The sequence below is a fragment of the Emydura macquarii genome, unplaced genomic scaffold, assembly GCF_026122565.2.
Source record: "Emydura macquarii macquarii isolate MOO-44397 ecotype Brisbane River unplaced genomic scaffold, CSIRO-AGI_Emac_v2 contig_691, whole genome shotgun sequence".
NCBI classification, from domain to species: Eukaryota; Metazoa; Chordata; order Testudines; family Chelidae; genus Emydura; species Emydura macquarii.
Window position 1 is genome coordinate 16,236,050 of NW_027130828.1, and position 16,150 is coordinate 16,252,199.

A 16,150-nucleotide genomic window follows, 5' to 3' on the forward strand; every position below is an offset into this window, starting at 1 on the left:
TGCTGAGATAGCGGCAGTACAATAAAGGGAAATTCAGGTAAACCCTGATTTAGTGGTCCCAGGACACCTGCAACTTTTGGGACTGAGGAACCTAAATAGCTCGGCGGATCTGGACCGTGGCCTCTCTGTTCACCACAGGCATAGCAACACTTCCTAACCTCACACAGGTGGTGTGGGGGTGCTGAGGGTTCTGAGATGCTCAGGTACTAGAGTAACAGGCAGGTGAGATAGACAGAACGCAAGCAGCAGTTTCAAGAGTCCCCTCTTAGCGGGCCATCTTTGACAGAGGCAGGGCAAATGAAAGTGGGAGGAAATAGGGGGACCTGGATGAAGCAGACACAACCTCCCCCACAAGGGAAACCCGTAAAATATTTGGGTCAACTTGGGGCTCGCTAAGGTGTGTGAGCATTTGATAGCTGCACTGGGACATAGTGTGAAGCTTCTCCCGTTCAGCTCTGCCAATGCCTCTGAATTCTGCAACACTGCCTGCCAAGTGTTTTGTGAAAGCCTGTTTTAGTGCATAGACGTGTGAATGCTTTCAAAAGCTGTGCCAGATCTCCCGCACCGCTGTGCTTCATTCCCCTGCACACCTGGTGCCACTGTGAAAAGGAAAGCACCATTTCCTGTTTCATCTAGGCTCCATGCTGCACCAACTTTCGTCCAGAGGAGCAGAAAGCTTCAGATGCCCCGAGGATTTCAGATCATTGAGTAACCAGACCTTGTGCTCACTTGGCTGACACATAGCTGATACATCCAGGCCTTTGGGAGAGATTTTCTCCATCGCCCTGGCCTGTTCTGCTAACGCACCTACCTCTGGAAGGATGTGCTTGCGGTTACAACACTGCAGTGGCTCTTAGGAGCTTTCAGTTCAACTTCCACCACAGACTTGCTGTGTGACCTTGGGAAAGTCACTTAATCTCTTTGTGCCTCAGTTCCCCATCAGTAGCACAAGGATGAGTATACATCTTCTCGATTGAGATTGTAAACTCTTGGAGGAAGGGGCTATATCTCACAAGGGTATGTCTACTCCGCCATCGGGAGATGTGGCTGCAGCATGTGTAGACACACCCGAGCTAGCTTTGATGTAGCTAATGCGAGTAACAGCAGCAGTGAAGCTGTGCAGCAGCACAGGTGCTGGCATGGGCTAGCTCCACCTGCCTGGGATCCTGGGCACATACTCCAGTGGCTAACTTGTGCCATTAGCAATCACATCGCCCAATGGCAGTGAGGACATACCAGTGGAGCCCTGGTCTCATTTGGGGACTCTAGATAATAACAATCCAAACTGCTCTGGCCAGCGCCTTTGTGTCCTAAAATACACACCCTGCTCAATGCACCTGGACCCTGCAGCACCCAACCCTACTCTTCCACTTCGGGGCCTTTCTTGAGCAGGGAATTGTGCTGTCACTTGCCAATGTGGACACGTTTCCTTAAGGGATTAAATGAGGAGGTTCCCAAACCAATCTTCACTTGTGACGTATATAAAAGGATGGATTTGTCGCCAGAGATGAAACCCAAGTGTCAAACTCTCCCCAAGTGTATCTCTATTGAGTGCAGCAAGGCTGTATCCTGGATTGAATTTAGTCCCTGGTATTTTAAGGCGCTTGCAAAGTTCCTATTGTTTATTAATATGTATATTTTATAGCTTCATACTGCAGATGGTTATGATGCATTTCCAGACAGAATATTTTGTGAGATGGCTACATAAAAATGCTTTCCAAGTTGACACAGTCTAATGAATCAAAAAATCCACTTTGATAAATATGCTTATCTATGAATGTACTTTCTCAAGCCCCCATTCAGCAAAGCACTTAAGCACATGCTTCATTTTAAGCATGTGTTTAAATTCCTGTTGACTTCCTCTTGATTTCAGTGGGACTTCAGCATGTGCTTAAAGTTAAGCAGATGCTTAAGTGCCTTCCTGAATGAGAACCCCTGTAGGTTTGTCTTCCAGGTGAAAAAAAAACATCTTTTAATAGCATATAGTATTCTTCTCTTCCTTTCCTCAACAGTTGCATAGTGTTGCTGTGCACTGTTAAACATCTGCCATGTTCCACCCCAGAGGTGGCTGCATTTCAATGGTGCATGAAGTGACTTATTACGTTCACAGATACTCATATAAATAGCCACACATTCACACACATTTAATACCCTGATTTGGGATCCTTCAGGTGGTATATAAATTTTGCATACTATTTTTCCAGTATCATATCTTTCCATGAAAGATTTGTTCATTTATTGTTGTAATGACCCTTAATTTTTTGGAAGGATATTAACCCAATAAAGGCTGAATTAAAATAAAGGTTCTGGCATGAACCCACACATGTCAGGAGGGATCTCAGACAATCCTTAACTCACCCCTTTCTCCTATGATATTAGAGGAGTCTCTTTGTGTGGTGGCAGGGTGCACATAAGCTGCACACTGGGTCTGATGGACAGATAAACAATCTGAACATCCAGAGCCATATTCTACCAATGTAACCGCACAAATTGAATGGGGTCAGACAGATGCACGGGAGGACAGAGGTGCAGTTTACCTGCAGAACAAAGCTCCAAAGAGCTGGTCAGGACTGTAGTTAGGATTATCTTAGATGGCAGGGTCTATTGGAAGGGGCATCAAGCCAGGAGACAAGGCTGCTGTTCCCTGCCTGCCCAGTGACCTGTTGCATGACCTTGGGCAAATTGTTTCATGTCTCATTCTCCCCTCCCCCCTTTGTCCGTCTTGCCTATTTAAATTATACCCTCTTTGAGGAAAAGACTGTCTCTTCACCTGTGTTTGTGCAGCACCTAGCACGGCAGGGCGCAGGAGGGGGTGGTGGGTTGATATGACGCTGCTTGGCATTCTCAGCAACAGGAGAAGTGACTGGAGCTGTGACTCTGAAGCAGCTGAACCCCGCTTAGCAGCCTAGACAGGAGACCCCCTACCGGCTGCCACTGACCTCACCAGAGCATAGCCTGGGGTGGGAGCTGGGACCAGCGTTTAGCTCATAGGGATAAGTGTAGCTTGTAGGAAAATGCTATTTTTGTTGCATAAAAGATCTAGTTTGGGATGCAGGCATAAATGTTTTCAAGCCACAATTGCTGGTGACAGAGGGGGCTGATTACCTGCTGTCTCTGGTGATTAACTCCCCTGCCTGCTGCTGCAGTTTGAGGTAAGTAACCAATTGTTTTCAAAAGCTGAGGCAGGAGGATTTCGTGAGTGAAGGGCAAAGTTCCAGCAGCCCCTTTACTGTGAAATTAAGGGCAAATGGAGCAATTTCATCAGTATTCAAGCAGAAACTGCACTGGCATCCATTAGATGTGGCTGGTTAGTTATAGCAAATGCAATGGCAGGATTACAGGTCCAATTTCTTTCCTTTATAGCTTTTTCTAATTCTTTCTTTGCTAGAGAAAAAAACCAACCCCAACTACCTAAATAATTGGATAGGTGACCTGTCTCTAAAGCTGGCATTTGTGCATCTGCGTGATTACTTCCAGCTCATTCTTGGGTTCAATTCCTGCTCTGCCTCAGACTGTTGGTGTGACCATGGGCAAGTCACTTAATCTACCCTGTGCCTCAGTTCTCCGTCTGTAAAATAGGGATCACAGCGCTGCTTTACTTCACAGGGGCGGTTGTGTGAGAGAATAAAATAGAGATGAAAGAGGACAGGATCCACTAAAATTTCAGTTCCAATCCCCTTAAAATGTGCCATCCTCTCACTTCCAGACCCCTACCCCCTTCCTATGAACTGTGGTGCTGGTTTTAGGCCAGGCCAGGTGGGGCTGTATAACTGTCCCTCTGCTGGTCCACGAAGGGCATTTGTGTAAGGGTCCCTTAGCACTGGACTGCTGCAGTTGCAGGGGACCCCTCTGGTGGGGTGTGCGCTGTACCAGCCAGGCAGGCGGTTGACCCTCAGTCCCTTCATGCCAACTCTACTGGTGCAAAGGGCTTGAGGCCTGGCCGAGCCAGACCCCAGGGAATCCCCCCCAATGTAGGGAGAGTCCCTATGGAGATCACACAACAGGTCCTCGCCCCTGGCAGCGGGCGTGAGTCCGAGCCGTTCCTGAGGAACCACAGGCCTGGCCAGTGAACCGCTATGCTATCTTCTCGGCAGCCCCAACAGCCCCTCGTGGCCACGAGCAGCAAGGTCCAAGGTAGGGCAGCCCTAGGCCCCAGAATAAGGAAGGCCAAAGGTGGCTTGAGGCACCCTGAGGTCCGGTGCTTGTCTCAGCTTGGCCCCAGTGACAGGCTCCACAGCCGCCATATCCTGTTCCTCTGGGAGAGCCACACTGGCGTTAGCAGCAGCCTGCAGTGGCCCGCTGACAGACCACACCTCCATTCCCAAGCCTTGCTGCCTAAGAGACCCGGCCCAGCCGGCTGCTGCCACGCAGGGCTATGCATTCACTTCCCCAGCCTCCCAGGGTCTCTACTGCCAGCTTCATACATAAAACATCTCGCCGTTAATTGAGATTCCAGTTCCCTGCCAGGACTGTCAGGGGAACACCAGGGGGACCTTAAAAGTACCTTGTAAATCTCCGGCCACTCAGCCTGTTTACTGCGCTTTCCCAGAGCAGCTCCCCTGGCGTTCCCACTCTGTCAGAGGCTGACATTTAGCTGAGATGGAACGGTCATCCCTCTGCTCACCTCCTCCCACCAGCAATGGCCACGCTTGTTCCTCCCCCAGGCTCTCTCCCCGGTCCCTCCGCCCTCTTTGGAAGGGCTGCCTTGTCTTGCGTTTTTATCTCCTAAATATGGTGCAAAGTCATGGCTGTACGGGCTTGTGTCAGACCAAGGCCAGGCCTGGTGACATTGGGAACCTGAGCGAGGTCATGCCGATGCCTGGCAAAGCTTTCTCAAGCAAACCCAGTTTGTCTCAGACCTCACCCTTACCAGGTATGTCCTGCCGCATGGCAAATCAGGGGTTAACTCCAACTCAGCGGCCTCTTCCATTACACAGCTGATGGAAGAATTAATCCCTGCATCATCTTGTGCTAATTCTGGGTGCGGTGAGGGACAACTTGACCCTCAGTGCTGTTTAGGAGACAGAGGGAGAAGAATGTATTTGGGAAGGGTGGGCCGCACAGTCTGGGCTGACCCTCAGGAAGGGAGTTGTCTGTTTATTAACATTAAGTAACAGTAGCACCTAGAAACCAAGATCAAGGCCCCATTGCTCTCGGCTCTGTGGAAACACGTGTGCAAAGAGCTGTATGAACACTGACTAAGAGGCAATCCCTGCCCCTAAGGATGTATCTACACTGCACACTAAGCCCGTGCTCTGACTCTGGTTTGAGCCCAAGCCCCCCCTTCTGTCTACACACAAATCAGTCTGATTCAGGTCAGCGAGGACTCACGACCGAGGTCCTACGACCCTGCTAGTCCTGCTGTGACTCCAGCCCAAGCCCTGTCATGTTGCAGTGTGGACTCTGCTCAAGCTGCAGACCCGAGTCAGAAGGTCTGTGTAGTGCAGTGAGTATATATTAGCACGACGGGGAGACCCAGGTCCAGCAACTGTAATCCCAGGTTTACAGTGCAGTGTGGATGCTCAGACACAGGCTTGGAAAGAGCCGGTATGTCTACACAGCAAAATAACCCCCGCAGCAGTGCGTCTTGGAGTCAGGGTCCACAGAGTCGGGCTCGCGCTAGAGAGCTAAAGAGTCATGTAGGCGTTCTGGCTCGCCCTGGAACTCAAGGAAGGAGGCCAAGGGAGGAGGGTGGGTTTCAGAACCCCCACTCCAGCCTGAGCCAGAACGTCTACATGTGGAGCTGTAACACGAGCCCACGTCTGTAGACACAGGCTCTGAAACTCGCTGCTGTGGGTTATTTTTTTATTTTTTTCCTGCGTAGAATCCACAAGCCCGAGTTCCACAGACCTGGGTTTACAATGCAGTGTAGACACACCCTATGAGTTTACACTCTAATAGATAAACCAGACAAAGGCGTGAGGGAAAAACAGGGGGGAGAGCCATTAGCCCACAGTCACACAGCAGAGCAGGGAACAGAACACGGGTCTCCTAACCTGGCTGACTCTCCACTAGACAAAGCCACTTCTGCTTCTTTTCCTGCTCTTTTGCATTTATTTTGGATTATTTGGTACGGTGCTCTTCAAGGAAAAGCCTTTGCCCACCATGGCTTGTCGTGTCTGCTGACGTGAACAGTGTTCTGTGGAATACAGAAATGTAATAGGGTTCAACAGAAATTGCTCTAAAACTCTATATAGCATTTAATAGAGAACACGACCATTTCTGTAGGTTGTTTTGACCCACTCTCTAGGATTTGATAGCAGGGCACTAATTCTGTATTACATTTTATAGATTGGTTAAAGAAATGATTGACAATCTGTTCCAGTCTCGGTTTTAGGCTGCTGTCTAAGCATTTTTATACTGCTGCCTGTCACTGTAGACTGAGTGCTATGGGGTTTTCCATGCTCTCCTTCCCAGTGTGAGTCTTTTGTTGTATGTTACCGCGGCCTCCATCCCCCATCTGGGGCTTGCTGGTTTCAGAGCCTTGTTCCTGGATAGTAGAGGGGGAAAGTGGCATATCTGGAGCCTGGGCTCCATACCAAGCAGAGACTTCTACACAGCTATTTTTAGCCCCATAGCACAAATCTGAGACAGTTAGCCTGGGCTCTGAGACTTGTCGCTGGGGGTTGGGTTTTTTTTTTTTTTTTTGCAGCGTAGACATGCTCTTGGTCTCTCAGCTTGGATGTTAACCAGCTGATCATTCCAAGATGAGCTAACAAGCTATATTAATTAGCTAATGCTTGTACAATGCTATAGAGGTGCTGGGTGTTATCGTTGATTACATTCACAGCCTCATAAAATCAAATTCCTTGCTCTGGGGGGCTGCCTGGAGATTTGCTTGATTTCCACTCTGGGAAAGCATTCCCAGCTAAGGCAAAGCCAGTGTGGGTTCACGTTTGGTGCTGCAGCTCTCTCAATAGGTGGTGGGGGGTGCAGCCCCTGCATGGACCGTAAGCTTTAAAAGTCACTGCAATTAATTGGAGAGAGCCGATTGCTTATAAAGACCTCCTGTCACAAAGCAGCTGGTCTCTGTGGCCAGACTGAGCCCAGGGCTCCTGGACTGGAGCAGGTGAGCCTAATTTGCCTAATTAAAGAGGGTTGGGCGACACCTGGGTCTAGAAAGGGCTGTTCGTAGACAGGTGAGAGGAGGATATGGCAGGCTGAGCCCTGGGAGGAAGGACTGAGCTAGACTGAGCTCTGCGTAGCACAGGCTACATAGGAGTGGAGCAAGGGGGCAACTAGGGAAATAACCCTGGGCTGGCGGCTGCTGCGAGGGGGAGCAGGGCTGGTGGAGGCTAGGAAGATGCAAGGAGATGGAATGTAAGAGGCCCCTGTGACAGGTGACGCCCGGGGCCGGGTACTGACTTCAGATGTCTTTTGGCTGTTTGGTTAACCTTTGCGCTAAAGGAATAACCCTCCTTCAGTGGGGCTGGGCATGGCAGTGCGTGTCTGGAGCCGGGGTGCAGCAGTGACACCTCCCTTACGCTTGCTGCGAGCCTCGCGGGACGGAGGTAACGCAGCCAAACGGCTACAAGTGGTGCAGCCTGTGAACCATGGAATTGGTGGTGTGCTGGTCCCCCTGGCTCCCCCCCACCCCTGCTGCCTCTCTGACAGCAGCTGACGGGGGGGCAGGGATCTGCTTGCAGGGAGAGCACAGGAACTGCCACCTCTGGTCAACGCAGGGGTCCAGCTGATCTTGGATCTGAGAGCAGCCAGCACCAGCTGCCTCTTGGCAAGTCTCCCCCGCCATGGGACTCCAGTTAGTTTTAACAGGAGACTGGGCCCCAAACAGGGGAGGCAGAACCAGGAGGATGGCGAGGGGGGGCTAGTGTCCCAGACATGGAAATATGGGGGGAGGGGCTGATCTATGTTTCTTCCCCTGCAATATGCCCTCTGTATTGGGAAAGGGGGGAGGCAGGGGTAGCCTGTGCCCCTGCCTCCCCCGACTCTGCCTCTGGAGGTGGGGGCTGGAGCCAGGCTGGGCAGCCGAGTGGAGCTGTGTCATTTGAGGGAAAGGGGGGGAGGGCTCTTACCCCGCCGGGGGGAGCTGCTGCCAGATGTGTGAAAGCAGGGAGCTGGCCAGGCAGCTGCTCTGGTTCCCCAAGCAAGGGAGCGCAGGTCACCATGCAGCAACAGCTGGCCTGCCCCTGCCACCCTCCGTCTGCTGTGTGTCTGGCGCCAAGGCAAACGCCTGCCCCACCGGCTGCCCCCAGCCCTGCTCTAGCCACAGCCCCAGTCCCTGCTGCAGTGTGGCCTCCTTGGCACGCACCCTCTGCCCCCCATTCAAGGCGAGCATCCGCCCTCTCTGCCCCACTGCCAGATGTATGTTAAACCGGCAAAGCAGCCTCCCTCCCATCCTGAGTCCTGTGAGCAGCTGGTCTAGCTCTGGTCTCCCCAGGGAGAGCTCCCCACAAGTTTATTAAATGAAATTTCACTACAAAACAGGCGTCAGCCCTTTGCCGTGCGAGCCAGAGGGGGCACCTGGCACAAGGCCCAGCTGGATGTGCAGGACCCCTGGCGGTGGGCAGGGGGTGGTGGAGGTTTTTAATGATAAGCATGTAATTGTTGGACGTGGTGTTTTGACCATTTGTGCTTGAGACGGTTATGGAAAAGAGCAGCCCTGGTGACTGAGGTTCCCCCTCATGGGCCTGATCCAAAGCCCCTTGGAGTCAACGGGTATCTTTCCCATTGCCTTCAATGGACTGGGCAGAGGCAGGGTAGGTTTCCACGAGCACCACTCCCTGTTGATGACGTAGGCCGATCCTGACCTCTCCTTCTTTTCTTATGGAGGAGAAACTGCTCAGGTTCCAGACCTGGGTCATTCCTAGCCTGAGCAGTAGAGACTGCCCGGGTGCCGAATGACTGCAGGAGTCATGCTGTTGAGATGCAGACTCCTCCGGACAGGTGAGGCTGGAGCTGGCAATTTGGGATGAGCAGGCCCTGGGTCCCTCTGCTCTGGGAGCCTGGCTCTGACGGAGACCAGAGCCAACTGCGTCAGAGGAAGGGGCAAGAAAACCCCTAGTGCTCTAGTGTGGAATGACTTGCCTGTCAGAGAAGCTGCTTCCTAACCCCGTGTTTTAGAAGTTGGCTAATGCCTGGAGATGTGGAGATTTGTATCCTGCCTAGTGTAACTGTGGGGAACAGATGGTGTGTGGCCGCTTCTCCGATACGGCTAGAGCATACAGTAGATCTGGATCCAAATATTGCAGAAGAAGGATGGTCCAGTGGTTAGGGCACTTGCCTGCAACTCAGGAGACCCATGTGGTACCTGCCGTTAGACAGAATATGTCTGCCCCGGTGAGATCATTCACAATCCCATGGTGCTTTGCATAAGAATTAGGGTAACTAACTCCAGTGTCCTACCAACTTTCTAACATGCGTCTCTCTGATCCAGCTGCAGTTTCAAATGGTTATACACTCCCGCTGCTTGTCCTATAGGGATGATGTGGGCTGTTAACAGGTGCTCTGATCTACCCCAGAAGTGGCTGCATTTCAGCAGAGGGTACAGGGAGTCCTGTACCAGTTTCGTGGATTTGTGAGCCTTGCTCCATCCATGTTTGCAAAGTGCTTTGAGATCACCTGACGAATGATTTCATAGAAACGCAAAGATTTGACGTTATCGATCCATTAGCATTAGTTGCTGTTATTTCCATTTTGCTCTGGAATTAATTTCCTTTTTCTCCCGGACTGTCTCTCAGGCTCTGAAAGGCTCCAAGAAGCTGAACCTGTCGGTGCATTCGGTGGGGCGGATCCCTGGGGGTTACGTCACCAATCACATTTACACCTGGGTGGATCCCCAGGGGAGGAGTGCGTCCCCGCCCATGGGCCTGCCGCAGCACCAGAGCAGCTCCCTGCGGAAGGACAGCGAAAAGAGGAGCCACCTGCAGCTTCTGCAAGAGGGGGATGAGAAAAAGGTGAGTGATGGGAGAGAAAATCAAAGCCCTGGGAGCTCATCTTCTGTTGCCATGTAAGTGCAAGACCCCTCCTCTCTGCCATTCCATCCTCCATCGGTTCTTACCAGAACAATGGCTGGCCCTTTGCTTCTCTAGTTCCTATGCCATCCCAGCTCGTATTGGAACTGGTCTGCCATTGCCCTGCACCTTGCATAGTGCCAAATGCTTCCAAAATGTCCTGTGTTCACTTTACAATGATGCAAATGCCTGCAAAACGGGTCAGGCAATGGAGAAGAGAGCCCCCAGCTCTCGTATCTGTCCCTCAAACACAGCTTTGTTCTCTGGACTCACCGTGTGATGCCCAGAAAACCTCTTGGAGGGTGTTTTTTTTCCTATCGGGATTTTAGTTTCAGCTCCATCTCCTAGGTCTCTGTAATGTCCTGCAGATCTGAATGGGGATGAAGCCAGCAAGGTCCTGATGAAATATAACCAGGTAAATAGAACTGAACAGGAAATGGGGCCCTTCTTATAGATTTTTTGAATCAGTGGTCCTTTGTTTTGAACATCAAAGCGCCAACACCTTTCCTGAACTCCAGACAAAAACAAGGCTCTTTCAGATGCAAATAGGACTGTCAGTGACGCTTGCAGCTGGGAAGCTGCTGATCAGACCAGAACCCATTTCTGTGATGTTTCCCAGGCTGATCGTTAACTTTTACTTTGATGTCAATAAATGAATCTGATTAATGTGCCCCAAAAAAAAAAAAAAAACCCTAAAAGCCCATGTTGGCCTCTCTTGTGGTGGTTTGGGGCATGGCTCTTCTGAAGGCTGTATAGCAAAAAGATTTTCTCTTATTGCTTCTTTCCCTCCATTTCAGATCATTCCTGAATTTCACCATTTAATTTTGGGCCAAGTCCTGAAACCTTACTCTGGGTGGGGAGGAGGGTTGGCTTCAGTGTTGCCGGCATAAAAGATGGAAAAAACCAGAGTAAAAACATCAAGCTTTCTCTCTTCAAACATAGGTCCTTGGCCTCTCATCAGCTTTTCTCCTCTGACGGGTGGTCTGGGTATAGGACTCTGCAGAGAGAAGCAGGCTTATTTGGCTGATTCATATGGCAACTAGATCAGGGGAGGCTCATAGCTCTCATCCAGGGTCATGGCTCTTGGAGAGGGAACTGAGGACATAGAAGAGTCTAGGAACAGGCCAAGCAAAGGCTTGTCATTTATTACTTAAGTTCACCATAATTCCCAAAAAGGGGGTTAGTGTCTAAAATTCAGCTGTGTGCATGCATGAGCTGGGGAGCCGAGGGGGGGAGAGATTGATTTATTCCTTTCCTCTTTTATACCTTTTGTATGTTTCCTTTTTCTCTCACTTAATCATATTTCCTTTCTTCTTTCATCCATTTTGCTCCTTCACTTCTCTTCCCCTCTCATGCATCTCCCGGACGTTCCCCAGGGAAAAAAACACTCTTCTCCGCCAAACCCCGACTCTCATGTTTTTGTATCAGCTCAGCTTGGTTTTGCCTTAATTTTTTTTTTTGATGCCATAAAAATGAGTGTTTAGTGGCTGAGTTATGACTGGGGACTGACGGGCTAGGCAGCAGTTCTGCAGAAAAGGCTCTGGGGGTTACAGTGGATAAGAAGCTGGATATGAGTCAGCAGTGTGCCCTGGTTGCCAAGAAGACTAATAGCATGTTAGGCTGCATTGGTAGGAGCACTGCCAGCAGATTGAGGGATGTGATTATTTCCCTCTATTCAGCATTGGTGTGGCCGCATTTGGAGTATTGTGTCCAGTTTTGGGCCCCACTCTACAAAAAGGATGTGGACAAGTTGGAGAGAGTCCAGCGGAGGGCAACAAAAATGATGAGGGGGCTGGAGCACAGGACTTATGAGGAGAGGCTGAAGGAACTAGGCTTGTTTAGTCTGCAAAAGAGAAGAGTGAGGGGGGATTTGATAGCAGCCCTTAACTACCTGAAAGGGGATTCCAGGGAGGATGGAGCGAGGCTGTTCTCAGTGGTGGCAGATGACAGAACAAGGAGCAATGGTCTCAAGTTGCAGTGGGGGAGGTCTAGGTTGGACATTAGGAAAAAGCTTTTCACTAGGAGGGTGGTGAAGCACTGGAATGGGTTACCTAGGGAAGTGGCGGAATCTTTAGCGATTTTTAAGCTGAGGTTTGACAAAGCCCTGGCTGGGATGATATAGCTGAGGTTAGTCCTGCTTTGAGCAGGGGTTGGACTAGATGACCTCCTGAGGTCCCTTCCAACTCTATGATTCTATGATGTCCCTCATCATATAAGTGGGTGGATGGATGGACAAACAGACGAGTATCTTTCTATCAGATAGGACTATCTCTCTATCTGTGTCAGTGCATGGGGGACCCCATTCACTCTGGAATCAGGCAGGGGTATTGAATCTGTGAAAGCACCATTATATGTGGAGAAACTCTAAGGCTTTGTCTACGCTGCAAAGAAAAACCCACGGAGCTGAGTCTCGGAGCCCAAGTCAACTGCTTCGGGCAGTGAAGCTAAAAATAGCAGTGCAGATGTTCCTGCTTTAGCTGGAACCTGGGCTCTGAAACCTGGTTACTGGGGAGGGTCTTGGTGACTAGGCACCAGCCCAAAGGGGATTGTCTATGCTGCTATTTTTAGCCCCTCAGCCCTAGCCCCACAAGCCTGAGTCCATTGACCCAGGCTCTGACTCGGTGCTCGGGTTTTTCTTTGCAGTGTAAACATGCCCGTAGAAACCTACCATCACAGCAGCACTGCGGGGAGCTGAGCACCAACTTCCCAGAGGAGCCAAACTGCTTGTGCTTCGACGTGCCTCTAACCGCTCACGCTGAGGTTGCTTCTTGATTGCTCCAGGCTCCTGGACTGCTCGCCCAAGAGGCTGTGAGTACGGCCTGACGTAGCTGAAGAGGGACCTGTGAGCTAGCACGTCTCCTGGTGGTCAGGTAGAAAAACACATGAAGGGACAAGATGTTTGGCTTCATTGAAATATTCAGGCCGGCCACAAGAGAGAGGCCATTATTTTCCTGTGAGGAGAATTGAAAACCAGCCATCGTGCTGGGAGACTGGTTTGGTTGCGTCCCTGCTCCCTGCTTTGTGCCGCTATGATGTGTATCCAGGGGGTTGGCAGAGGCTCTTTGAAGCTGAAGGTTGGAAAGTGTTTCTCATGCCTGTCACTCTCCTCCTGCCTCTCATGTCTCTCTCTCCTTCCATCAGTGTGAATGCACATGTCCACCCCTGCTGCCTCTGAGCCTGGCCCGCTGCTGGGGGAGGCTGCAGGCTAACAGTGCTGGGAGACGGGGTGGGCTCCCTCCTCCCTTTTTCCTCCCAATACTTGCTTGATTTTTTTTTCAGTGCCTGCCTTGGTAGCCAACCATTTAATTCTAACGCTCTTTAGCATCCTTGTGCAGGGGATGGAGTGTATGTTACGCTGGCCTCTGGGCGAGGCAAAAAAAAAAATCACCTCCTGAAGCCTCCTCAGTGTGTAGAGCAGAAGAAAGCTCTTGGATACTGGAACCTTTATTTTACGCAGTGCTGCCCAGCAGGCTGCTGACAGAGGTACCGAGCGCTGCCAGTTAATGACTGAAGACGGCACTGTAACGCACAAGAGAATTTGGGAAGGCTTTTCTGGGATGTCATTTGTCCAAGGGGGCCCCTCGAGGGATGAATGATCCAAGTCATTTTACCTAGATTTAGCACGCACCAAAGAGCACATCAAAACATGCCCCAATGACAGGACCTCATCCTGAAAGCTACTAAGCACCCGGAAGCCACTGGCTTTCAGCAGTTCCCCTCCGGATCAGGCCCTAACCCACGCCGTGCCTCTGCTTTCCATACAGCCGTTCTGAAGGTGGTTGCCCTGATTAGACTTGTCATGTAAATGCACCATGTCCTTGAATAGCTCAGGACCACCATTCAGGAGTGACAGGAGGCCCCGGGCGGTGTCTGATGTCCAGCCAGCTTGAAAATCCTTGGAAAGGGTTAGGGACATTTTTTCCCTCCCTTCCGTTTCTAATCAGTCTGAATGTCTGGGAATAAATGTTCAGACATTTGGGTGAGTGGCATTTGGAAGAGAGTAACCGTTCAGAGAGCTGAATTCAGCCTTCGAGCTGGGGACAGAAACAACGCAAATCCAAAGGTTGACTGGGGAGGAAGGGGGTGTAGCTAAATATAATAGTGATGCTACTGTAGTTAATATGATGTTTTCAACTCTTGCAAGGTTAAACTCAAGGTCAGAGCAGGGACCTTGTCATGGGGCTGAAATGTTCCCAGCCAGCTTTCTTCCCTGACCGTGCTGTTCTGCGTGCCTGGCAGGAAGTTGTCGGTAGCATTATTTAACAAGCTCACTTATCTGTAGGTGAAAGCATTCATTATAAAGCAGGCTTGAAATGGAGACTGCTGCCATTGGGGTATGTGTGAGCAGTGTAACCAATTTGTTTGGGGAGAGGCAGGGGTGTGTGTGTGACAGAGAGAGAGAAGGAATAGAAAGGTGAGGGCATGCTGGGGGCCAAAGGTATGGAGAAGGAAGGTTTTTGTGGGTGGGCGTGGCCACATTTGTGCCAATTGTGTTGCTGTCAGGAAGGCAAGGAACCCAGCTTTAGAGAAGCCGTAGGGTGAGTTGTTCAACTGCCCTCAACTTGCCAAAAAGAAAACATAAATGGTGGCTCGGACAAAAAACAAAAGGAAGACGGAGCGGACGTTCCATTCGTAAAGGATGCAGTGAGCAAGCTGCTAGTACATCCATGTTGGCAAGAATACTATGAGGGTCCGCTTAATGAGGAGAACCCTTCGTGTGCTACATTACCATCGTGTGAACCAGCTTTTCATGACCTGTCGGAGGCAGATGTCAAGGCCGCATTGCTGAAGATGGCACCCAGAAAAGCAACCGGTCCGGACAGTCACAGAAGAAATGATCAAATCCTTGAGAGAGTTTGATATGTGTTGGGTCACACGAGTCCTGTACCTAGTTTGAAAAGGGAAGAAAATCCCAAGAGAATGGAGAAGGTCCATACTGGTACCAATATGCAAACAAAAAGGTGATATATACGATCGTTCAAACTACAGAGGAATTAAGTTGCTGTCCTGCTGCATGAAACAGTTGCATTCATCCAAATAGTGGTTGGAGAAAGATTGGACAAAGTACCTAGGTGACAGCTAGTGTCTATGGGATGCCGAAGGACCTTGCCCAGATGGTGATGGGTTTGTAGGGCGGTTCCATGACACAGGTGCAGATGCCCTTTGGTGTAACAGGGTTTTGTGGTAAAGGTTGGGCTCCATCAGGGATTAGCATTTTGTCCATTACCATTCATGATTGTGGTGGACTTCCCAAGTAAGCAAATACAAATGGAAGGTGGTATGAAGTTGATTTATGCAGACAACATTGAGCTAGTGGTGCTAGTGAGGAAGATTTGGTCCAAGCAATTGGTATCTGGAGCAGGGAACTAAAAAACTATGGCCTCAAAATGAGTGAAGAAAAGACTGAAGTCGTCTGGATGATTTGTGCAGAACCAAGAGGGCTGAATATCAACATTGAGGAGTGGTGCCTGCATCAGGTCTCTGTGTTTCAGTACCTTGAGGGCTGCTTCCAGTGACTTTTTTTTTTTTTTTTTTTTTAACTAGCGCTAATAATAATGTTCAAGACACTAATGCTTTCACTAGTGTCATTACTAGAGGGAAGCAAGTGTGCAGAATTTGAGTACGATTAATTTTTGGTTTTTCAGTTCTTCCTTACATTTGCATTTCTCAGACCTGAATTTTGCCCACCCAACTGTAATGTGTATTTGATTAGATACTAAGTGGATGAGCCTGATCCTCTACTCACTTATGCTGGTGTAAATCAGCATGTTAAAGTTAAAGTCAGTGGAGTTGCCCTGGGGTAACTGAGAGGGGAATGGGACCTTATCTGTCTCTTTAAACTTTATTGTATTTTAGCAGGAATGTCATCAAGATAACAGCAGCAATATGATACTTTAAAATTAGAACACACAGTCACATGCAGAATTGATCTAGTATGGAATAAGTCCTGCCTGCAAATGCTTTTCTAAAAGATAGCGAATCCATCCACAGATAATTGCATAAACCAAACAAAAAAAACCCCACCAGTATCGACCTAAGACTTATTCCTTATTGAGGATGCTGTGATGGCGTTTTCAGTTTCTCCATCCTTGCTTGGGAGAAGAGGAAAGTTGCAGTGTTAACTATGGGTGTGATCCTACTAATGCCTAGACATACTTAATTTCACCCGTGGGAGTAGC

General features: G+C 49.8%; 1 protein-coding gene across 2 annotated transcripts in view; it reads left to right on the forward strand.

The window, feature by feature from the left end:
* Window positions 1–16,150, forward strand: part of WHRN (whirlin) — a 98,184-nt gene that overhangs the window by 14,572 nt on the left and 67,462 nt on the right. The window contains exons 1-3 of one of the 2 annotated variants that reach the window (XR_010918620.1): window positions 7,167–7,511; window positions 9,699–9,914; window positions 10,320–10,767. Coding sequence is in view for 1 of the 2 variants with exons in the window: in XM_067542160.1 (XP_067398261.1) it covers window positions 9,699–9,914 (216 nt within the window). In the remaining variant the exon portion in view is untranslated. Of the gene's footprint in view, window positions 1–7,166; window positions 7,512–9,698; window positions 9,915–10,319; window positions 10,768–16,150 lie in introns of those variants that run through there. The other variant, XM_067542160.1, reaches the window with a different exon arrangement.